The sequence below is a fragment of the Marmota monax genome, unplaced genomic scaffold, assembly GCF_021218885.2.
Source record: "Marmota monax isolate L192 unplaced genomic scaffold, Marmota_monax_Labrador192_F-V1.1 WCK01_AAM20220418_F8-fsc00079, whole genome shotgun sequence".
Lineage (NCBI taxonomy): Eukaryota > Metazoa > Chordata > Mammalia > Rodentia > Sciuridae > Marmota > Marmota monax.
Window position 1 is genome coordinate 8,181,507 of NW_026694099.1, and position 25,155 is coordinate 8,206,661.

The 25,155-nt window shown below is 32.7% G+C and overlaps 1 protein-coding gene across 2 annotated transcripts in view; it reads left to right on the forward strand.

Moving 5' to 3' along the window:
* G2e3 (G2/M-phase specific E3 ubiquitin protein ligase) overlaps nt 1–25,155 on the forward strand; it is a 60,008-nt gene that overhangs the window by 20,537 nt on the left and 14,316 nt on the right. For both annotated transcript variants that reach the window (XM_046465218.2, XM_046465219.2), the window contains exons 2-12: nt 691–731; nt 5,679–5,776; nt 8,001–8,102; nt 9,409–9,533; nt 10,680–10,845; nt 14,208–14,314; nt 14,952–15,068; nt 17,636–17,760; nt 17,861–17,990; nt 19,922–20,229; nt 22,202–22,383. In XM_046465218.2, coding sequence (XP_046321174.1) covers nt 691–731; nt 5,679–5,776; nt 8,001–8,102; nt 9,409–9,533; nt 10,680–10,845; nt 14,208–14,314; nt 14,952–15,068; nt 17,636–17,760; nt 17,861–17,990; nt 19,922–20,229; nt 22,202–22,383 — 1,501 coding nt within the window. The remainder of the gene's footprint in view (nt 1–690; nt 732–5,678; nt 5,777–8,000; nt 8,103–9,408; nt 9,534–10,679; nt 10,846–14,207; nt 14,315–14,951; nt 15,069–17,635; nt 17,761–17,860; nt 17,991–19,921; nt 20,230–22,201; nt 22,384–25,155) is intronic.

The following is a 25,155-nucleotide window of genomic DNA, read 5'->3' on the forward strand; positions in this document are numbered from 1 at the left end:
TATTTCAGTAATTGTAACTAGTTTTATTTGCTTAATAAAAGATAGTTCAATTTCTTTAAGTATTTGAGCAGTTGAATACTACTATACTACAGAATGTAATGAGGCAGTCAGATGCTCACAGCTCTATATTGAATACCTTGAATGCAACAGCCACAAATATAAACTTAATAAAAGGATTATTTTATATACTAATCAAATACAAACTGATGATGTGATTTTCTTTTTCGAAACAGTGAACAATTCTTGGTAAAATTTTGAACAGAAACAAATTTATATGGACATTACAGTCTACAAATGTTGATTTAGTCCTAACGGGGGAGGGGGTGGAGAAAGACTTGCTATTTATGTATAACAAAGGCTCTAGGTTATACGAAAATCTAGACCATTTGTTGTAGAGGACTTCTTGGTGTACTGGAAAATGTCCTGTAGTTCTGACCTCTTTCCACCAAATATCAATAGTCATCATAAGTGTTTTGATAACTAAACATTCCCTCCAATTAAAAACAGTCTTCAGACTCTGTCATCCTTGCTGATAACTAGTGTTCTTATTTGGGCTAAGGTGAAGAAATTAAGTACTATACTAGAGTAAGAAATGATTATGTGACTCATTTAATCATAACTAAATTTAATTTAAATGATTAATTTGAGACTTCAAAAATTAAGTTGGGTGTATGTTCTTATTTTTCCTAGTAAAATGAATGAAAATAAACCTGGTGACTCACAGACTCTTGGTAAGTAACTATATTTAAAACATTTCCTTTACAGTACATCTTTTTAGAATACTGCCCAATCAATAGGAATGATTTTTCTGATGCATGCATACTTTCTATGGCCATGTACTAAAGTATATTATTAAGAGTATTCATTTTCACAAACAAATCTATTAGAGGACAATTTTTTCACCAAATTTTATTTGTAGTCTGTATATGTTTTATATTTATTTTATATAGTATCTGTTGGCTTACAACCATGAGAGATGAAGAATCTAAATTGTTACTCTATACTCTTCTGCCACTATTTCTCCCTCGTCCAGTTTTTTAGATTTTTAAAAATTCCCTCTAAAAATATTACACTTACATTTCTCAACCATCAATTTTAGAGATTTTCTGTGGACTCTACCTCATTTGGAATAGGGAAATTGGTTCCTAAACTTCCCTCAACTCTCTTTTCTTTGCTTCTGCCTCCAGTCTTCTATCAACTATGCTGATAGTTGTAAAATTTTAATAATTTGTGTACTACCTTCATTCATTTGCCAAATGCAAATTCATCCGTACTTTTTCTTCCTTGATTTTTCCCAAGATTAACTTTTTACTTATACGAATGCGTTTAAGGAGGAAGCTTTATTCTGTTATTATAATGAAAACCAGTATCATTTGCTATCATAGAGGGTAATCTTAATTATAAATATGATGAAGTCAGAACAATTTTACTGAATTTTAAACATTGAAAAACCAGCAAGTACAAATACATGCAAAAGTGATTTTCTAATAAAAATACTTTCCTGAGCCGGGTGCAGTGGTGCACACCTGTAATCCCAGCAGCTAGGGAGACTGAGGCAGGAGGATTGCTAGTTCAAAGTGAGCCTCAGCAACTTAGTGAGGCCCTAAGAAACTCAGTGAGACCCTGTCTCTAAATAAAATACAAAAAAGGCCTGGGGATGTGGCAATGGTTAAGTGCCCCTGAATTCAGTCCCTGGTACCAAAACAACAACAACAACAACAACAAAGCATGTCTGAAACCTACTCTATCCTACATCCAAGGCCCTCCATATTGGGAGAAAGGAGACAAGAGAAATGGAAACAAAGGAAATCCACAATAGCAAATGCACCTTAATACAGGATTTGTGAGGACTGTGGTCCCTTCTATGGTCTCTGCTACTTTATGAGGACTCTTCTTTCTACATGGTCTCTGCTAATTCTGTGTATTTCTCTTCCTCTTAATAGCAGCCTGTACACTATAACTAAAAGTATAGCTATTAGGGACAGAAGAGTTAACTAGTGTGTAAAGTGTCTGATATGAACAAATGGTAGTTTGCTGGTGTTAATGTGAACAGGTTCTTTGTATGGAGAGGAAGGGAGCAAAGATGATGAGGGGCTCTAAATTATGATATATTAAACTAGAGTTAAAGAGGGCCATATAGTAAGGATATTTCACATTATGAAATTTAGCTGGTACTGTTCCTTTTAAGTGCTGGATCTATTTTATGAATAGCCTGTTAATAAAGTACTTTTCAATGCATCCATTATGATTACACTTATTTATCAAGGTAAATAACACTATATATATATGTATACATACCTGCTGTAGTAGGTAAACTCTGAAGTCTTAATGCTTTAACACAATAAAAGTTTATTACTTTGTCAGGTTATAGTCCAGTGTGAATTTAGGGAAGATAGAAGGTTATGCTTTGTTTTTAATTCAAACTCCATCTTGTATGGATCTGCTACCTTGAGATGTTCAGCCTCTTCTCTTTAGCTAGTGGTAGTCTACTTGTTTCATTGTAATATTAATAGAATTTTAATAATTGCATAAGGTATGTAAGATAAACATGAGACAGAAAGACTGGTAATTATAGTACTGACATTTATTCATTTCTTTCTGTGTGCCACACCCTTCTAATTATATTTATGTGCATTGTTCCTTTTTATCCTCATTAAGGACACACATAGTTTGAGATAAATACTATTGTTGTCCTTTTTTGATGGGATGTAGAGGCACTTAACCACTGAGCCATATCCCCAGCCCCAGTTTATATTTTTTATTTAGAGACAGGATCTCCTTGAGTTGCTTAGGGCCTAAGTTGCTGAACTCATGATCCTCCTGCTTCAGCCTCCCAAGATGCAGGAGTTATAGGCATGCGCCACCACACCTGACTGTTTTCCTCATTTTTAAGATGAGTAAATGGAGTCATAAAGTACTATAGTGAAATGTGCCAGGCACAGAAAGACAATATTTTGCATGATCTCACTTGGATGTGGAATATGAAAAAATAGAACTCAACACAGCAGAGTAGAAAGTTAGTTACCAGGGGCTGTGGTTAGTGGGTAAGGTAGCAATTGGAAAGATGCTGGTCAAATGATTCAAAATTTCAGTTAGGTTAATTTGACCTTCCTCCCCCCACTCTGGTGCTGGGTATTGAACCTAGTACCTCACAAATGTTAATAAGAAAGTAGAGTTTAAGGGTTCTCACCACAAATACATGGTAAGTAAGTATTTTAACTCTAATGTATGTGATGATTAGCCATTCCACAATATATATATTTTGAAACATCATGTTGTATACCATAAGTATATATAATGGTGGCGGGGCGGGGGTGGAGTGGGGAGTGTGAAGCCAAGTCTTAATTTAGATCTCTCTGACTTCCCAAGTTTTCTTTGTGTGTGTGTGTGTGTGTGTGTGTGTGTGTGTATATGTGTGTATATATATATACATACATATACACACACATTATTTGAACTATTTAGAAGGGTACATTTTATTTTATTTTATTTTGGGTACTGGGGATTGAACCAAGGGGCAGTCAAGCACTGAGCCACATCCCCAGCCCTTTTTTTTTGTATTTTATTTAGAGACAGTGTCTCACTGAGTTTCTTCCGGCCTCACTAAGTTGCTGAGGTTTGCTTTGAACTCAAGATCCTCCTGCCTCAGCTTCCCAAGCCGCTGGGATTACAAGCTGTGCACCACCACACCCAGCCAAAGGGTACATTTTAGTTTGTTCACAAGGCTGTGAAACCATCACCATGATCTAGATCACCTACAAAGGAGACTACTCATTAGGTAGTCACTTCTCATTTTCCCTGACTGCAACACTAATCTGCTTTTTCTCTAGATTTACCTATTCTGTATAATGTAACCCATTATGTAGATGAAATCATATAATGTCTTTTTATGCATGATTTCTTTTGCTTAATGTCATTTATTAGCTTATCTGTGATGTTACATATATTGGAACATCTTTGCTTTTAATTGCAAAATAATATTATATTGTATGGAAATACTGTAGTTAAGGTTTGTTTCTACTTTGGCTATTGTGAAAAGTACTGCTGTGTACATTCACTTGAACATCTGTGTTCAGTTCTTGGCTTGTATACCCAGGAATGGAATTGCTGTGTCATGTGGTACCTTTCTGACATTTTGATTTTAGCTTTCTTTATGTGTGTTAGGTGTTATTTTATTGTGGTTTTGTCTGTTGACTGCCTAGTGATATAAAGCATCTTTAATGTGTTTAGTGATTATTTGTGTATCTTCTTTGGAGAAATAGGGATGAGATCCTTTGCCCATTTTTAAATTGGGTTGTTTGTGGTTTTGTTATTGGGTTGTAAGAGTTTCTTACACATTCTGGATACTCCCTTAACAAATGTTTCCCAAATATGTTCTCCCATTTTATAGAGTGATTTTTCACTCTCTTAGTAAGAGCACAGAAATTTAAATTTTGATGAAGTCTAATTTATCTAGGCTTTTGTTACTTCTGCTTTTCATGTCATGTGAATTATAAGGAACTATTGCCAAATCCAAGGTCATGAAAATTTACCCCTATCTTTTCTAAGAGTTTTATATTTTTGGCCCTTATGTTTAGGTCCTTGGTCTATAGTGAAATCAATTTTTAGATATGGCATAAGGTGGGGGTTCAACTTTATTATTTTACATGTGGCTGTGCAATTGTTTTAGCACCATTTACTGAAGAAATTTCTTTCCCCATTAAACTTTGATAACCTTATCACAAATAAATTGTTCATAGATGTTAAGAGTTTATTTCTGGATTCTTTTGTACTGATTTACTATCTCTATACTGATTTGATCACTGGTTTTGTTGTAAATTTTTACTCTTTTCTTTTCTCTGTCAGTCTAGCTAAAAATTATGGAGTTTGTTGATCTTTTCAAAGAACTAGCTTTTATATTAATTGATTCTATTGTTTTTCTGTTCCCTATTTTGTTTATATCTGTTTTAATCCTTTTTCTTTCTTGCTTTTGCTAGTTTTGGATTTAGTTACTCCTCTTTTTCTAGTTCTTAGGTATAAAATTAATTAGGTTACAATTTGAGAGCTTGCATTTTTTTCATATAGGCTTGTATGAACCTAAAGATCAACCAAAGGTAAAAGTTTAGGGTTTCTGATGTCTTTTTGAAATTATATACCTCCATTGGTATGCACATGCATTCTCCTGTGTATATAGGAATTTTTTAAAATCCCTTATTTAACCCATATTTACTTTTATTTTCTAGTCTCTCTCTCTTTTTTTTTTCCCTAGACATTTTGGTCTGTCAGCTACTTTAAAGCTATTATCTTCTGTCCTTGGCTATTGCAGCTAGCATTTTTGTTTTAACCTTATAAAAGTTCTGAGGTAGACAAAAACAAAAATAAGTATCTGAGCCCATCCCTCAGGGACCTGCCATATAGTTCAAAACACATAAATCACATATATTTTGGAACAAGGTTCAGTAGGTATTGGAGGGGCTGGGTTTGTGGCTCAGCAGTAGAGCACTCGCCTAGCATGTGCAAGGCCCTGGGTTCGATCCTCAGCACCACATAAAAATAAATAAAGGTATTGTGTCCAACAACAACAAAAATAAACATTTAAAATAAAAAGAATTTAACACATCAACTGAGAGAAACACCAATTCCATGAATCATTTTGAAATTTTAAAATATATTTTGTCTGTTTACTTTTTTATTATTAGCTTGTGTTTTCTGCCGAAAAAATGATGACTGTCCTAATAAATATGGAGAAAAGAAAACAAATGAGAAGTGGAATCTCACTGTACATTACTATTGTTTGGTGAGTACAATTTATAATTAAATTCTATAAATTTGGTGAGAATTAGATTCTGACACTGATTTCTGAGAACTGGACAAATTGTTTCTATGTGTTAAGATGGTACTTTTTAATATATCAAATTCTACAGCTCTGAAATTACATTGTATATATAAAGATCTATCATTACCTGTTTGTCTAACTGGGAGGGGGAAAAAAGGAAAAAATGATTAGGTCTGTAAAGGAAGGGTTCTTTTTATCACTTATTTCCTTACTTATTAGTGACAAGTCTCAAAAGAGGGTTCAGGGAGTAGAAGGAAAGTATTTATTTCACAGACTCCAGAAGGAAAAGTTCTGGCTAAAGGTATAACATATAAGTGGAAAAGGAAACAGGTTAATGTATAATAGATCACTCAGAAAAAAGTAAAACTGATCTGTTTCCTCTTCTCTCTGCCAACTTCTCATCACACTGAATCTCTTCCTTAAGGTAGCGGTGCCATTAATACCTTAGCATGCCAAGGTTGTATTTGTACATATCTTAGAATTTGATAAACAGGTAAGTTATCATCATTTAACAAATTATTCTGAAATTTAGCAGATTAAACCAACATTTTTCCCCCAACATTTATTATCACAGTTTCTGAGGGTCAGGAATCTGATATCTGCCGAGTTGGATAGTTCTGACTCATAGTCTCTCATGAGATACTTATCATCATGTCAGCCAAGTTACATCTGAAGATTTTACTAGGCTAGAGAATCTACCTACAGTGGCTCACGTGCCTATGACCACAGTTCCTCCTGGCTATTGACAAGAGGCCCCAACTCCTTACCATCCTGTGCGTCTCAGTAGGGCTATTCATAGTATGTTATTTGGTTCCCCCCAAAAGCAAGGGATGAGAGACACAAACCAGATGGAATCATATTACCTAGTCTTCACAATCACCTGTCTCTATCCCTTTTGCTTTATTGTATTTGTTAGAAGTGATTATTAAGTCATAGCCTATACTCATAGGAACAGGAATTAAGCTCCATCTCTTGAAGGAAGGAGTATTAATAGATTTATGGACATATTTTTAAACACACCACCATCTGGGTTAAATTCTTTAACTGCTTCTTTGGAAAACCATCTAAAGTATTCCTTTGTGGTCCTCTAAATACTAAGGTTTTCTGTCTCAGGTACTCTGTCGGTTAAATATACTTGAACACTGGTCTAATCACCTTGTACGGTGTCTTCAGAGAACATGAAGTTGGCATTCTAAATATGCTCATATCTAGTTCTTAATATGTATCACTTGTTTTTCAGAACACTATATTGATGAAAACAAACTTACATTTTTTAGAACATTATATTGATGAAAACAAACTTCTAATTATAAACTTGCTCTGCTGAAGCATATTTTAATTATTTAATTAAGTTGAGCATATCAAAATTTATCTTAGAGTCTGTCTTATAAATGAATATAATACTTCAAAAGAAGTATTGACCCCAAGTTCAACCCTTTTAAGATTCTGTTTCATTATGAACAGGGAAATATTGTAATGTTACAAGTGGAAACAGAATGTTAGAACCAAAAGAGACTTAGAGACATGTTTAAGGTAACAACTTTAAATTCCTTGCCTAGAGGTTCCAGAAGGTTAGGCACAGAGCCTGGTTTGTAGGCCAGTCCTTTTTTTTTTTTTTTTGATTCATGCTTCCTTAACATATTTAAACTGTGAAGTTAAAATGAGATTTTTGAAAAGAGAAACATTTGTTATCAATGATTGATTCGATAGGTTTCCCTACAACTATGCCTTTTATGGTTCAGAATTCCAGTAGATTTAAAGTTAGCCTGAAAGAGCACTGATAATCTGTATTGGCTCCATGGATTTCAATTTATTATTACATTTACAGTATTTTGTATTTACCACTCCTTTTTTCTAAAACTAAATTTTCGGTGTTCTTCCACCCCCCCCCCCCACCAATTTTCCTTCCCATCCACCTATATTCATACATTCCCTTTCTACCATCTTTTTTATTGTTGTTGTTCCTGAAATACTTTTAGAGTTCAGTTTGGGTATATGAACTATTAATATAGTGTCTTCCAAATCAAAGGATGTAAATAGCTTCTTACTTTGGCCAGGAAAAATAGTAATTTTAAATATATATTTGAAATTTGAGTCATTTATGTCCATTTTTATTAGAATAAATTATAGATTTTAATCCAAATTAGTTTTTTGGAATTTATTTTCTCATTGAATATGTTCATAGTTGATGTCAAGTGGAATTTGGCAGAGAGGTAAAGAAGAAGAGGGAGTTTATGGTTTTCTAATAGAAGACATCAGGAAGGAAGTGAATAGAGCATCTAAATTGGTAAGTAAGTTATTTTACTCATTACACTAGAAATTTATGACTTTTTAATCTGGGCATGGTGGCGCACCCTTCTAATCCAAGGTTCTTTGGAAGCTGAGAGAGGAGGATTGCAAGTAGGTCAGTCTTAACTTAGGGATGTCATTCAGTTGGACATCTTGGATTCAGTCACCAGTACCACTAAAAGGATATAAAGGGAGAGAGGGAAAAAAAAAACTTAACGACTTTAATTTTGTTTCAATGTATATTTTTGTTTAATATAGTAAATTTTAATAAACAATTGGTATTTTTGCAAATGAGAGTTTAACTGACCCTGAATAAATTCATATGACAATACTGTAATTCATATGACAATACTGATTTCTCTTTCTTATTCAACCTACCCATTATTTTACTCACTCTTAAATCAGCATATGACCATAGTTCTATCCCTGCTGATCTACAAACATTTAATTCTGAATCACGACAACCATTTATTTTTTTTATTTCTTATAGCTCAATTGCAGAGGTTGAAATGAGTGGAGGTTAAAATTTATACAACTATGAAATAATTTATGATCTCCATAACTCTTGTGACCCTGATATGACATTGTATGTTTATGTTCAGTGAGTGTCCCCTTCTATTCTCCAAGATAGGCTTTCTAAATTTTAACCCCTTGTCCATTAAATTATTTGTGAATCTTCTATATGATTGCTACCTTGCTATGTGCAAGGAAAGGGACTGTAGGTCTCCCTATGGTCTGAATAGAAGTAATGATAGAGAATGAATGAGAAGATTGAAATTATAGGAGCTTAAACATCCTTTTGGAGAACACTGTTCATCCCACTAGAGGTATCTAATACTTCTTCATTTTGGTTAGGACAGAGTAATTTTAGCTAGTAATTTACAAATTCAACTTTATTATTATTTTCCTATTCTTGGAATTTTTAAATTTTTATAATTTCCATTAAGATTTTATTGCAACTTTCATTTGTAACTATTATGTTTATAATATTTAACTCATTACACTATATACCATAAAAATTGTCAATACTTGCAAAGTCTTTTCTATCAATTTCTGAACTAGAAATTTATGACTTTAAGCCAGGCATGGTGGCAAATACCTGTAAGTTTAAAATGTTTTAGTAAGTAGGAAGGAAAGGGGACTTCTTCCTTATAGCAGTGAGTCTTTGATATCTTTAGATTATTTCAGAAAAATTTTTTAAATATACTATCATTACAACCATTATGATGAAAATAATACCTTGATCATATTATAGTACTCAATTTTTTTTTTTATTGTGGCTCTGTTTTCTTGTTTTCTTCTAGAAATGCTGTGTTTGTAAGAAAAATGGTGCTTCAATTGGATGTGTTGCACCTCGATGTAAAAGAAGTTATCATTTCCCATGTGGACTTCAGAGAGAATGTATTTTCCAGTTTACTGGCAACTTTGCGTGAGTTACTTAACTGTTAAACATGAAATGTGAATGTTAAAGAATAGTTGAAAATGAATATCACAATATAATTCCCTTAAAATTACAAAGTAATTTTACATGTACATACTGTACGTACTGAGTTTATATGTACATGCTGTATATGTTTGGGTGTGTATGAAAGATATTTATAAGCTATATCACCCTCTTATAGCATTATTTTTGTCTGCTGAGTCTTGAAAATAGCAGTGTTTAGAATGGGCCTGATGATTAATAGTCACCTGCAACTTTCAACTCTAGGAAATAATATTGAACTTCAGATTTATTTATATTCAGTAAAAATTTCTACCTTACATTTTTCTAGATTTTGATGTCACTGTTTAGAATTAGTAGTCCAACTTTCTTTCACAGGGCCATATATATTTCTCAAGAAGTAAATTGAAGGGCTGGGACTATAGCTCATTGGTAGAGTGCTTGCCTAGCACATGTGAGGCCCTGGGTTTGATTCTCAGCACCACATAAAAGTAAATAAATGGAATAAAGGTGGTGTAGAAGATAATTCTTTTAAAAAGAAGAAGTAATAAATTGAAGGCATATAAATTTTATTGAGTCCAAAAAAATAAATATTGTGCCCTGGGATGCCCCTGAAAATATTTGCTTCCTGAATAACTTCAAATGGTAATATTTTATAAATTTTGGAATTAGGTATTTCTTTTTAAGTCTTCATATTTTGACCTATGTAATGGCTGTTACTATGTAAGAAAACAACAGTTTAGAAAATACAAGTGGAAATAAAGTAGATTAGTAATAGGTTATTATTATTTACATAATTCATATGATTAAAATATTTTAAGTGTAAGTTCCTGCCTCCTTTAATTATATACAGTGTTGGGTTTAACAATATGTATACTTATTTGTTGAGACAAAAGTATACGTAATTTATATGTAATATTACATAGGATTCTCAGTATAACATTAGTTTTACTGAAATTTTGTATGAAATCTCACCACCAAAATTTTTGTTTTGAAAGGTCATAGAGACAAATTTTATACTGCAAGGCTCTAGTCTGTTGCAGATTATTTATGAGAGAGATGCAAGCAAATTTTCTCTTAAATTGCTGGGTCTTAAAATTCATGAGATATTATTCTTAAATATTTACATTTTAGGTCATTTTGTTGGAAACATCGACCTGTTCAAATAATTGCATCCAATAATTACAGAGATTCCTTACCATGCACCATTTGTTTGGAATATATTGAGCCTGTTCCTACTTATAACATACTACGAAGTCCATGTTGTAAGAATGCTTGGTTTCACAGAGACTGTTTACAGGTAAGATATGTTGTATAAGCTTTCTCTGAATGATATAAAATTTTATTGTTTGCTGATTTGAATTTTAAATTAGAATTGGAACGTGCAGATGTTTGGGATTGAACTCAATGCTTTGTGGATGTTGGGCAAATACACTTCTACTGCTGAGCCACATAACCATCCCTACTTGGTACTTCTTAAAGTAACTAAAGCATTCAATTTCTAGCATATTATTCATATGAAATTTTTCCTATTTATGGGTACAGTGAGCATTTAATAAATACTTTAGATGCCACCTTTTAATATATTTTTGCTTATAAAATTTTGTTTTTACCTAAGGAGTTTGTATTTCACAGTGAATAAAACACAAATTTTAATTCCTAAGTTCCATTTAAATGTTCAAGCTAGAAAACCAGGAATTGGCTACTAGTAAGTAATACTGAGGACTTAAATTTTTTTTTTAACTATAATAAACTCTTAATCATAACTCCTTGACAGGAAAGTGATTGCTGTTGGTGAATTGAAAATATTGGTTCTTCTAAAGTCAGTTTGTACATCAAACACATTGACTATTTTTCAAATAAACAGTATTATAAAACACTGGACATTGGAGCTAGGGATGTAGCTCAGTGGTACAGCACTTGCCTAGCATGCACGAGGTTCCTTGTCCAGCACTGCAAACACCCACACACATACAACATTAAACATAATTTACTATTTCTTTGTTTAAGAAAACTCAAGAATATTTTAATAAGATCCCAACTATTAATAATATTAAATATGTAGTATACATGTGTGAAAGTTCTACCTGTTAGACATAATGCAATGCCAAATAACAAAGGATTTACTTAAGTTTAATCCTTTTTTTTTTTTTTTGGTAGTACTTGGGGTTGAAACTAGGACATGCTAGGCAGTCCGCCTCCCAAGTAGCTAAGATAGGTATGTACCATCCCACCCAGCTAGGTCTGGTTTAACTTTTTTTTTTCCTTAAAATTAGGATATATAAATTTATTTATATTTCAATGAAATCTTAAAAGTCCTAACATAGTCAAAGGACTTTAGTAGATCTTGGATGGCTATTTTCTATTTCGTACTTTTTACTTTTTTGTATGGTCCTTGAACTTTTATACTTAAGACCATCAAGGAAAATAAGAGCCAGGTACAGTGGTACATGCCTATAATCCCAGCGGCTCAGGTGGCTGAGGCAGAAGGATTGCGAATTCAAAGCCAGCCTCAGTAACCATGAGGCACTAAACAATTCAGTGAGAATCCTGTCTCTAAATAAAATATAAAATAGGGTTGGGGATGTGCTCAGTGGTTGAGCTCCCCCCTGCAAAAAAAAAAAAAAAGTTGCATCAGAGCCTATTTTATTGGGGAAATATTAGAAATTCTGGTAATTGTTGCAAAACGTGTGCATAAAAGCATCCCAGGGACTGCAGTTAATAAACAACATCATAAAGTATTATCCTTAGCTATTGAGGAAGAGGTTCACATGTGAGAATTTTTAAAAGGTAATTTTTCCTAATTTAACAGTTTATATTTGAATAAATGTAATTGCCAACAAATTGTCTTGTTAATTTTCTGTTATTATTCAAAACAAATAAGATTTGCCTCACTTATGTGTTAATAATGAAGCAGAGAGAGGGTCTACAACTTGACCTGGTATTTGTAGGGGTCTTGTGAAACTGAAAATACTGAGTTTTAATTGTCATTGAAAAGTAGAAATACTATTCCTAACAAAAAAGTAGAGCTATTTTATGCAAATTAATTTATAATCACAGCCTCACAGACACTTGTCTGTGATATAAATATCAATAAGCCATTGTTACTTGATTTTCACATACTAAGGACTAATTCTAGAGTCACTTTCTCTAAAAGACCTTCAGTGGCTTTTTCGTTTTGGTGCCAGAATCTCAAATGAAATATAGTATGTACTCTACCCAGCCTAGATAGCTGTATGTTGTTAAACAAATATCATTATTTGAAACCACTAACAAGTGCTATACGTAGGAATTTTGTGAGAAGAGATTAAAGGTTAGAATCAAAGGAATTGGTAAGAACTCACACTCTCCCCCCCCCCCTTATATATATAGCCTTCTAGTAGGGAGGAATTGTCACTATTCTTGATTAGTTTGGATATCTCTGTCATCAAATTGGTGTTTTCCATGTGTCCTATACTGTTTTTTTTTCCCTCCCTTCCAAATACTTTCTTATAAAATATCTTATATTTAGTAAGATCTCAGCATGTATCTTCAATTGCTTAAAGCTCCTTTAGGTTCATAGATTTTGGTAACTTGTTGCTTCTCTCTCATGTGTTCAATGTTGAGTGTACCATTTATTAGTTCTCTGAACCTGAGCTCCTCTTTACTTACTTTTTTCCTTCACACTAACTGTTCTGCTTCTGGTTTATATTTACCCATCTGGCTTCATTACTTAGTTCAGCTTCACCAGAATGTAATCCCTAAATATATTATTAATTGTAGTTTCCTAATTACTTGTTCTCTGTCTTTTCACAGAGGCTTGATATATGCCATTCCCTATCCTTGGACTATCTATTATCCTATTTTCCTAGTAAACCTCTATTCTTCAAAACAGCTGTGGCCTCACTATCCCTGTAATACTTTTGTCATTGTAGACTAGGTACTTTTTCATTTTTCTGTCCATGGAGTTTTTAAGAAATCAGCACTTGTACACAATATTATGGTTGTATACCTGTATTGTGTACTTGCTAAAACTCCTTGAAGTTTAGTCATTTTATGTCTCTATTTTTGATTCACAACATAGTATTTTCATCTATAAAGTATGAGTTAACATTTTTGTTTTTAATGAATGTGTGTGACTGGTTTTTTATTAGGGACTGACTACTCTTCCTAGTAGGCTTATAGCTTCCAGTTTCCTTCTGAATATACCACGTGACTTCTTTATTTGTGTTTGCTATAGCATTGGTAACAGGTTTTATACTTTCCCCATTTGGGGAAGAAAATTCAAGAGGTATAAGTGAAAAACAGAATCAGTAATGATTTATGAATAACATGTAATTAAACATTCTTTCTGGATGAAGTAGCTAAAGATTTTCACTGGTTTTCCCACAGTGTGGAGGACAACACAGTATTTAGGAACTGAAAATGCATTAGGCTACAAAAATTGAGAAAAATATTGGTGATGAATATAAAGCTGAACCATCTATTCGTTAGACCTGGGAATCGGGGACTCTCCAAATTTTGGCCGTGGGATAGCTTAGTTTATAAGTTTTGAGAACCACTAGTTATAGAAAATGTTTTCATAACATATAAAATGAAAAACAGCACATGTTCTATTATGTAATTCATAAACTGGTAACAGGCTTAAATTGTTAAAAATAGATTTTCCATTTTCCACTATAGGTTCAAGCAATAAATGCAGGAGTGTTTTTCTTCAGGTGTACAATATGCAGTAATACTGACACCTTTCAGAAAGAGATGTTAAGAATGGGAATTCACATTCCTGAAAAGTAAGTAATAGTTAGTCTTTTGACCAAAAAAAAAAGTTATTTTAAATGTTTTAACTTTAGGATTTAATAACATTAGATATAATCATTTATGTTTGACTAAGTGATCATGGACAGGTAGCCATTTCCAATGGCAAGATATAAAGCTTACTTGTCCTCAGATTGCTGAGGGACTTTGACATAAATGTGTCATTTACTAATTTTTAGTCTCATTTTAGTAAGTATTCCAACTGTCCAATTGATCAATTTATACACAAATCATCTTCGAAACAGTATTTATAAATTATCTAAGAGAATCAAAATGGTTTTAAAATGAGTGAGAAGAATTTTCTTAATGCTTAAAGATGAATCCAGAAGTAATTATAGTAAACCTGAAACTAAAATTTGGAAGTGAAATATTAGAAAAATGTAAGTTTTAGAAAATTTCTGCTTGATTTTTCACTTAAATGTTTGAAAATTTACTGTGAGATTAATTATAGGTTAAATGACATGATGGATTTATATATTGAAAAAAGGATATCCTAAAAACGACAGGTTTTTATCCTTGTTACTAAGTATGAGAAAGGTTTTTAGATTTATTACCAATCCTTTTATATAACATTTAGGTCAAAGTATATTTTATATCTTGCTTCATTTATAGGGATGCATCTTGGGAATTAGAGGAAAATGCTTATCAAGACCTTCTGCAGCACTATGAGCACTGTGATGTTCGAAGATGTCGTTGCAAAGAAGGGCGAGACTATAATGCACCTGATAGGTATTTCTGGAAATTGAATTGTGCTTAATGGTTCCTTTAAACCTTTAGCTGAGAAAGCTAGTGAAACAGTTTTGCTCTTTTAGGGAGTTTGATGTTTTAACTTGAGATAAAGTATATTTACATCTGTGTATGGAGGAATTTTTTTAGTACAGCTAACCTGTTTCTCTGGTATATTTTCATGAAGGTCCTTTTCCTAGATAAACGACATCCCATACAGTAGATATTAGCCATATGTGGCTATTGAGCCTTTGAAATATTGCTGTTCTAAATTGAGAGGATGCTTTAAGTTTAAAATACACTCTAAAGATTTAGTTCACTAGGACTGCCATAACAAAAGACCACAGACTGACAGATGACTTAAACAACAGATATTTGTTTTCTCAAAATTTTGAAAGTTAGAAGTACAAGATCAAGGTGATTACAGGTTTGGGCTTCTTCAGAGGCCATGGCTTACAAATGACTTTCCTCTAGCTGTGTCCTCTCATGGTTATCTCTCTGTTGGCTATGTCCTAATCATTTTTTTATGATGGCATTTGTCATATTGTTTTAGGACTTAACTATAGACTTCATTTTACTCTGATTACCTCTTTATAGCCCTTTTCTTCAAATATAATCATATTCTGAGGTAGTAAGCATTAAAACTTACCTGAACACTATATGAATTTTAGGGGATTGGCACAAATCAACCTATAATCATATGAACAGAAAAACTTAAAATTATCTTTAAGTTTGTATTGATTAATATGTTAAAGAAAATGATAGTATTTTGCAAATAAAACATCTGAAGTAATTTTACCTATTTTGTATTACATTTTTAAATGAGGCTACTAGAAAATTATTGTGCTTCTGTTGAACAGTAGTACTCTAGAGGGTAATTTAGATAGTTTAATCTGTTTCTTTTGGGTCATTATAAAATGGGTTTGGCATTTGAAATTTATTGATTACTCTTTTGTAATGTCAATACATATCTGCTTTTATTTTTAGCAATCATTTTGTGTCTTGTGTATTTCACTAGAGATCAAGAGTCTCTTTAAGATGAGGATAAACGTCAACAAATCGAGTTTTATTGAAATTTATGTAGGAAGTTTTAGTACATTATTATTCCTGTTACATAGTCTTCCTTAACATAGTCAACTTAGAGTGTAGAGTAGAATATTAGGAGCCTTATTTCTCATGGAAAGTGATTTGGCTGGATCAGCTACTATTTATTTGTGAAGAATTAGCTGAGGTCTGACCAACATTGGAAAGTTTACCCTAAGCAATTCTTCCTACTCCTGATTCCACATTCAAGGCTACAGATTTCCTTTATTGTGCTTGGTACAATATGTTTTCTGCATGTCATTTTCTGCATGTATCTATAAAGCACAATCCTTTTTCTTTTTAGCAGCATCTTTTTGAGATTGTTATCACATATTGCTTTTTCTCCTTGGACACAGATATCTGCTGACTGAACTCTTGCATTGTAAACTTAATCCCTCTTATCCCAGTGAGAGGAAGGCAGTATTGATGAAAAAGCAGCATGGTATAATAGATAAGAATATGGGTCTGAAGCCAGGTAAACTGGGTTGGAAACCTGACTGAGGCTTAACCAGTGTGACCTTGATTGGGCAAGTTATTTCTCCCTCTATGCTTAAATTTCCTCTTCTTGACAATGAAGGTAGCAATAGTTTGCCTTTAAAATTGTATTAAGCTCTTCATATAAAGAGTAAGAAGTTGACCTGTTGAATGAAATATGTATTCATGTTAGTTGTCATCTTCCTTCTCATCAGTGAGCAGACCTATTTGAGGAAGAAGGAGAGACACATGCATACACACCTGCACACCAACCCACAGAGGGGGATGCTATGACCAAACCTACAGCAGAAGTGGGAGTATAGTTAGCTACCCATCTTGCCACCCACATTTACACATACTCAAGAAGCTTATATCTGTTTTTGTACACTACTATCCATACAAAGAGGAGGGAGCCTCACACCACAATTCACACCCATACCGACAAGTAAATATGAATATGAACTGCCACATGTCACATGGCATAGTGGGGAAACATGGAGTGGTAGGGAGAAGATGAGAGAGAATATGAATATAAAGCCAGGTAGAAAGTCTGAACCCTGTTGTGCTCCATAAGACCTGAAGTATCTGAGCAAGTTTTAGGAGATATTTACCTTGAAATGTACTGAATGTTTTTTCCTTATCAGACATACTGATACAGTAATCTTCTTGTGAACAAAGTCATCAAATATAAGAGGAAATGCTTTTTTTCCCTCAGTCATACAGCCTTTCTAATGTTTCTATTCTTTGTGCATGTGCCTGTATGTATATATGTTCATACTAGCTTAGGGTTTTAAGTTAGGGGGATATTTAGAGAAGGTGATTACAAACATAATAAATGAAATTTTTAAATATATTTTAGAAAAAAGTAATATAGTATCAAAGCAAGATAATCTGTTTTTCCCTCTTTCATAAAAGGGTTAGTATTTGTATGGCAGAGGGCAGACCTGCTGGTGGTTGGAACTAGATTAAGATAATATCAAAACATATGCATCTGCTTTTCTTTATGTCCTCAGCAAATGGGAAATAAAACGCTGTCAGTGTTGTGGTTCTAGTGGAACACATTTAGCCTGTTCCTCACTACGATCATGGGAACAAAATTGGGAGTGTTTGGAATGTAGAAGTATTATCTACAATTCAGGTAATAGTTTGTAATTTTGAATAAAAATGTTTAAATGCATGTTATTAGAAATTTTTCACCTATATTTCTTTTAAGCTAACATTGGAATTTAAATCTGTAGATTTCCAAAAAGCAAAAAAACATGCATTATCCAACTCTAATAATGTGGCAATTACTGATTGTTTGTTGGAAGAGTCATCACCTAAGTTACCCAGACAGTCACCTGGAGCTCAGCGTAAAGACCTGCTGAGGTGTGTATTTTGAATTTGAGAAAAATATAAAAATCTTTTTGGAAAAAGAAATTAAAGGAAGTGCATCTACACTTAGGATGTTAGCTGATCATATGATAGTCTAGAAGAGTATTTTTCAAACTGCAGAACCCAATATTTGATCAAGAAATACATACAGCCATCATCTTAAAAGAAAAAAAACGAAATGGGATAGGATGGGATGCAATAGAATGCAAAATATGTCGAATTGTATTACATGTAGAAAGAATGTGTATGAAATCATTTATTTATTGTATATTGAATCATATTGTAAAACATTTTTTATTATAGATCATTTTCAAGATAGTTTGAAAAACACTGTTCTGGAAAATGTCCTTAAAATGTTATTTGATTATAAAAATAGGAAGTTAAAATATGAAACATACCATGTAACTCTGTGAAAAGGGTGGAATCTTATTTAACATGAGCTGGCTTATTGGATACTATAATCATTGTTTCCTTAATATATTCATTGTCAATGCTAGAAGTTTAAATGTCAGCTCTTTAGAAGGTTTAAGACATACCTATAAGTATTGTATTAATTCCTATGTCCACTAAATGGCAAAAAACTAACTTTAAAGTCATAAACATTTAAACAAGAATGGAATTACAAATTTATATTGCATCAGATATTTGTTCAATCGTAGTAATGATTTATGTTAACTTGGCAAAAGTTTTTAGAGCTTTGGTTTACCCAACAGGAAGAAAGTAGAAAAATAACATTTGTAGCTAAGCTTGATGGAAATATTTGATAATTCAATTTGCCAGATGGATAAAATATTAGGGATTTGTCAAACTGAGGAATTACTGTTTTAAAAATTCCACTTTTGTTATTGCAACTGTAACAGCTATCTCATTTGTTATATTTTTCATATAAAAAGATGTTCACGTTATTTTTAAATAATTTTAATATCTGGTTTCCAAATATGTTACAACAGGGAAGCTTGACTCCTTGCTCCTGCTTTCACTTGCAGTCGTATTCTAGAAGAATAGCATCAACATTATCACTGATCCAGGTGGGAGCAAGGAATCAAACTACTATAAGAAGGTGTAATTTTGATTTTTCTTCAACTTGGACTAATGAGTAGTGGATCCTTTGGGGGGGAAAAAAGTGAAAAAGCAATGCCTGGACCACAATGGCACATTAAATTGTCTTGGTATGGGAAAAATTTATACTTAGATATAGAAAAGTGACTTTTGGGCATAGAATACATTAATTCCAATTACAAGTGGAGCAACTGAGGCAAAGAATGGTTAAACTGGTTTATATAATTCACCTGGATTGTTAAAATAGTAGAGATTATGATTGTGTAGATGTGCTATGGGACTCAATAATTTGCATTTCTAACAAGTTCCCAGGTGATGCTACTGGTCAAGGACCACACTTTGAGAATGACTGGTCTAGACTAAAAGGTACCATTTAATGGATTGTGAATTCTGTAATATTAGCTCTATTATTGATTATAACTTTATGGTTTAAAATACATTGTGTAATCTCTCAAAGCCATAGTTTTCTCATACATATGCAGAGCTTACATTTTCTTTTTTTTAAGATATAGCAAGTATGAAACAAGGTACAGTTAAGTTGCTTTAGCCATTACCCAGGAAGTAAGAGTTGAGCTCTAAAACCTGAATCTGCTGGATTGGTCAAATTTGAGATAATGATCTAACAACATTCTTATAAATGATTTTAATTTAGTTGAAGATGGGGGTGAGGAATCAATAATTTAAAACCTAAGATTATCAAATAACTGTTTTTGGTTCTAGTAGCAGCCATTATTTTGGTTTTGGGTCACATTCAGTAAAGAATTTCCATTTAAAATTTTTCTTTTGTTTTATTGTCAATATAACTCCTGTTTCACATAAAACACTTTGAAATACTTACCTCTTTGTTTAAATTCATGTTTTTATAGGCAAGGCAGCAAGTTTAGAAGAGATATTTCGACTATTCTGATAGAGTTAGGATTCCAAATTAAAAAAAAACCTAAAAGATTATTTATCAACAAAGCCAATATATGGAATAGTGCCTTAGATGTATTCAGGAATCAAAAGTTTAATCCTTCATACGCAATTGAAATAATGTATGTTAATGAAAATGATAAGTTTGCAAGAGAGCTTCCTGGATCAAAGCAGGAATTTCTGAGTCTTTTGATGCAACATCTTGAGAACTCATCATTGTTTGAAGGGTCCTTATCAAAGAACTTGTCTCTAAATTCTCAAGGTAATTATTTTATTTATTCTTATACATATTTTATATAGCAGATATAAGAAGTGAAATGTTAGTTAGAATTAATATTCATTAATTGTGATCTGACTATAATTTAAAATAATAAACTACCAATATGATCACAGGAAAGGGATAAGATACGTGTTGTTGGGGCTAGGGATACACAGCTCAATGATTGAGCACTTGTCTAGCAAGCACAAGACCCTGGGTTTGATTCCCAGGACCCCAAGTAAAAGAGAAGTTAAGTCTTATGATGAAACATGATTTAAGAATGTCTATGCTTTTAGCAATATCCTTAAAATCAATTTATAAATGAGTATAAGTTTGAATACATTCACTTGAATTTCATTGAATATAGTAGTCAGATGGAATATATGATTATTTGAACTCTTCTTATTTATATATTTATAATTTGCACTTGGCATATTTCTTTAAAGCATAGAATTTGTATTTAAATGCTTTTCTGGACCACATATTACGTTTTTTGATGTGCTTTTTGTTTCCAAGAATTTTCTTTTTACACAATTATGTGTATATTTTTCTTTTTGGTGAGAACTTACTACAATAGGAAATTTAAAAACAATGAGAAGAGTTGTTCCCTTCCATTTGAATTTCTTCCTGTAGACAAACTCTAGATAGGGCAGAGGGGTGGGAAGGGAAGGGAGGAGGGCAGGGGTTAGAAATGATGGTGGAATGTAATGAACATCATTATCCAAAGTACATGTATTAATACATGAATTGATGTGAACATACTTTATATATAACCAGAGATATGAAAAATTGTGCTCTATATGTGTAATATGTTACATATGTGTAATATGTTATGCATTCCGCTGTCATATATTTAAAAAAAAACAATAAAAAAAGAATTTCCTTCTGTATTTTCCATAGAACTTCATCATTGCCACAAACATTTTTACAATAGTTTGTATAGAGAGTTTAATTCCCCATTAGGGTGGGTTGGGGAGACTCTCAAATAATCAGTAATGTAAATTCAAACTTTGTTACATGGAGAATGCATGAATTTAAGTCACAGAATCTGGATTCGAGTTGGTACACATCCACAAGTCGTGGTGATATACTCCTGTAATCCCACCTACCTTGGAAGCCGTGGCAGGAGGATCTGAGATCAAGGCCAGCCAGGGCAACTTAGTGACCATGTCTAAAAATTCAAAAATAAATATAAAGGGCTGAGGATGTAGTTCACTGGTACAACACCAACAATTTTGAAAACCTTTAAAGCTGTAAGGGTATGGTAAAGTAGCATATACTATTGGGAATAAAAAGTCTGTATGTTTTTGGCAGATAATTTAATGACATACATTAAGAACTTAAAAATATTCATGTCCTTTGACCCAGTAATACCAGATGTTAGAATTTATCCTAATCAAATAAATACATAAATATATGTAAATAGATGTTATTTATGACATTATGTTTTATATAATAAAAAATGTCACTCAACCAGAACAGCCATAATAGGGAAATGGCTTGCCTTGTAGTACATCTCTAAGTTAGCCTTAATGCATCCAATTAAAATTGAGTAATTTTGAATAGCATAAGGAAAATCATATAAAATAGTAAGGGGAAAAAAGCAGAATTCAAATTGTTTATGTATAGGTTTATATGCAGATAAAAACTACACAAAAGAATGTACTGTGATTATTATGGTGGGATTATAAGTATTTTAGTTTTTTAGAAGACTTTCTCTATTTGTCTTTTTCCCCCCTATGATAGACTATTACTTTATATTCAGATTTATTTATTTATTTATTTATTTTTTACATATTTTAGTAAGGCCTGTGTACCAGGTTGCTTCTAATGATTACTATTTTACATTTGTCTAATGTTTAGATTTGGGGATTATTTTTAATTATATATATATATATATATATATATATTCATTTAAAATGATGGTTATAATAATAAATAAGTATGTTCAATGAATTTTCATCTGTATTTACAGCTCTGAAAGAGAATCTTTACTATGAAGCTGGAAAAATGCTTGCCATTTCTTTGGTTCATGGTGGTCCTTCACCTGGTTTCTTTTCTAAAACCCTGTTTAACTGCCTTGTTTATGGACCAGAAAATACCCAACCAATTTTAGATGATGTTTCAGACTTTGATGTAGCACAAATTATAGTAAGGGTAAGAAATGTACCTGTTTATTAAAATGTAGATTTTATTCTATTTTAATATATTTTAATATGAATGAATGGCTTGCAATAGTACTCTATTGGAGTAGTTACATGTTGTCAACATACAATATTGCGTTTACCAGCAGAGTTCACAAAACAAGTGATAAATGTAAAATTCAGATAGCTGGAGGTGAAACTGTCAAGTTTAATATTCATAAAACTAGTTGGATAATGTGTCTTAGATTTGTGGTCAAAATGACTAGATGGATCGGTCCAGGGTAGAGCTAATATGTGGCAGGTTCCTAATCTGCTTGCTAAAGAACAGATGAAAGCGCACCATCTTGGAGGCAAGTAGTTTTGAGGAAAGGAAAGATTTGTGTCTCCAGTGGGAATGTTTACCCTTCTTTCTATGGGGAAGTAATAGAAGGAGAGAAAGTAAGTCATAGAAGGAAAGAAAGACCAGGATTAATTTCTTCCACATGGAACAAGTAGGCGGGTGGTCTCAATGCTTCCCACCATTCATTGTGCACTTTACTACACTCAACATATGTATAAACTCATTTATCATAATGCCCTATAAGTGAGATTTTGGTTTGAGTATTAGGCCATTTAACTACTGTATGACCTGGGCATGTTAATCTTGTAAAGTCTTGATTTCTAAACCACAAAGTAAGTACTATGGAAGTATGAGTTGCTATCTGTTGAGGTTTAACAGGTCTATTTATTTGACCTAAGACTGTTCATCCTAAAATCATATTTTGAATTGACTCCAACTTCATTTTTCTTTTTGTCTTCTTTCTTTATCAGAAGCAGTTTCTTTAACTTCATTTTCTCTATTTTCTACATATCTTCACTTCTTAAAATCATTCTTCTGTTCCTACCACCAGTCTCCTGAGTTAGCTTATTCATAACTTCTATTCAGTGATCCAAATCCTCAATATTGAACCCTTTCTTTTCTAATTCTTCATCTTTGTTGTTGTTTTTTCTTTTTTTTTTCCTCCACGTGTACAGATTGCAGGATCACATTGGTTATACAGCCACATTTATACATACAGCAATACTAGTGTCTGTTGTTGAGGGTCTCCTTCCATCTTCTTTTTGTGGTACTGTGGATTGAACCCAGGGGTACTGTACCACTAAGCTACACCTCCACTGCTTTTTATTTTTTAATTTAGACAGGGTCTTACTGAAATGCCAAGGCTAGCCCTGAACTTGTGATTCTCCTTCTCAGCCTACCGAATGACTGCAATTATAGGCATTATCTTCCCTGACTTTTACAATCAGTACTTTCTTAAAATTCCTCCCTATTGTTTTCTTTAATTTTGTACTACTTCCTACTCTTGGTTACTACTATCTTCCTTAATGCTTCTTCTCTTACCCCCCCTGACACTTAAGAATTTTTCAGTGTTGTCTTTAACAGTACTCATTCTTATTCTCTGAAGAGTGATTTCTCTCTCAAAACCTTTCTGAATGATTCATAGCCTGTATTTTTAATCCCCATATTTTATGCAGATATGATCTGGGGCTTGCTAGCACACTAGGCCGCATGTTTAACCCATTTTGTCCCATTGCCATAGATATGGCATACCTATAAAACTTAAATACAGTATGTAATAAGAAATATAATTGTAGTAACAAGAATATGATCATAGTATAATGATGTTAATATATAATCTCTAGATTATGATTTCCAACCTATTTTTAGGCACCTATGTCCATTTCATTGAAATGTTCACAGAATTGAAAACTCAGGATTTAATGGGTTAAGACAAAACTAATCCCCCCTCCTAGACTTTTTTAAACAAAGTTTAAACTCACAATAAAGCATTTCATGGCTTTATATACTCTGCTTTCTTCACTTCCTAACAAGAAGTGTTTTTTTCCTTCATTTAGTCAGCAACTACACACAGTCAGCAAGATAACACACAGTGTAGTATGTTATCATTGAAGACAGAATAATGAACCAAGTTTCTGTCTTCTTACAGGAAGGAATACCACCATAATACAAGAAATACCACCATAAAGTAAATATATATTATGAAGATATATATAGCAGAATAAAAGGAGTTGGATAAATAAAAGTTGATGTATATTAAAGTTAGGGTTTAAGCTAAGCTTCTTTAACAAATAAGCCCAAAAAGATGGTGGTCCAAATAAAGGTAGATGTTTATTTCCTTCTTAAATCTTGTCTAGACCATGTCTGCTTATTGGAATAAAACCACACCCCTTTGATATGTATCTGTCTGCTTTCACATTTCAGTGGTAGAGTTGAGTATTTGCAACAGACACCATATAGTTCACAAAGCAGAAAATACTGTCTGGCCCTTGACAGACGAGGCCCCTATTTTAAAGTACAGTTTCAGTACTCTAAATCATCTAGGGTAGTATTGGGTTCCTTCTTTTCATTTTGTTTACTTAGAACATTATCTTCATCTTGTTGAAAGTAGCAGAGCGCAGAGAAGTTTGACACATTGTTTTGACTCATATCCCATTAGATAGACCTTACTCATTAGCTCCAGAGAAAGTCTGGCTGGGTGTCCAGCTAAAACTCAGGGATTTGGGGGAATGGAGCAACATATACTAAACTATGAATTTTGACAGAGAATACAGGTAATATTTTGATCAAAGTAATGAGAAAAAAACTTAAAAGAGATTTCAGCAGAGATTTCAAAAGAATGAGGGAATCATTAATCTCTGGAAGAAGAATGTTTTGGAAAGAAATTTTCTATGAATGGATTATTGATTGCCTCTGTTTTTATCTTTCTCCTACTATATTTTTAAA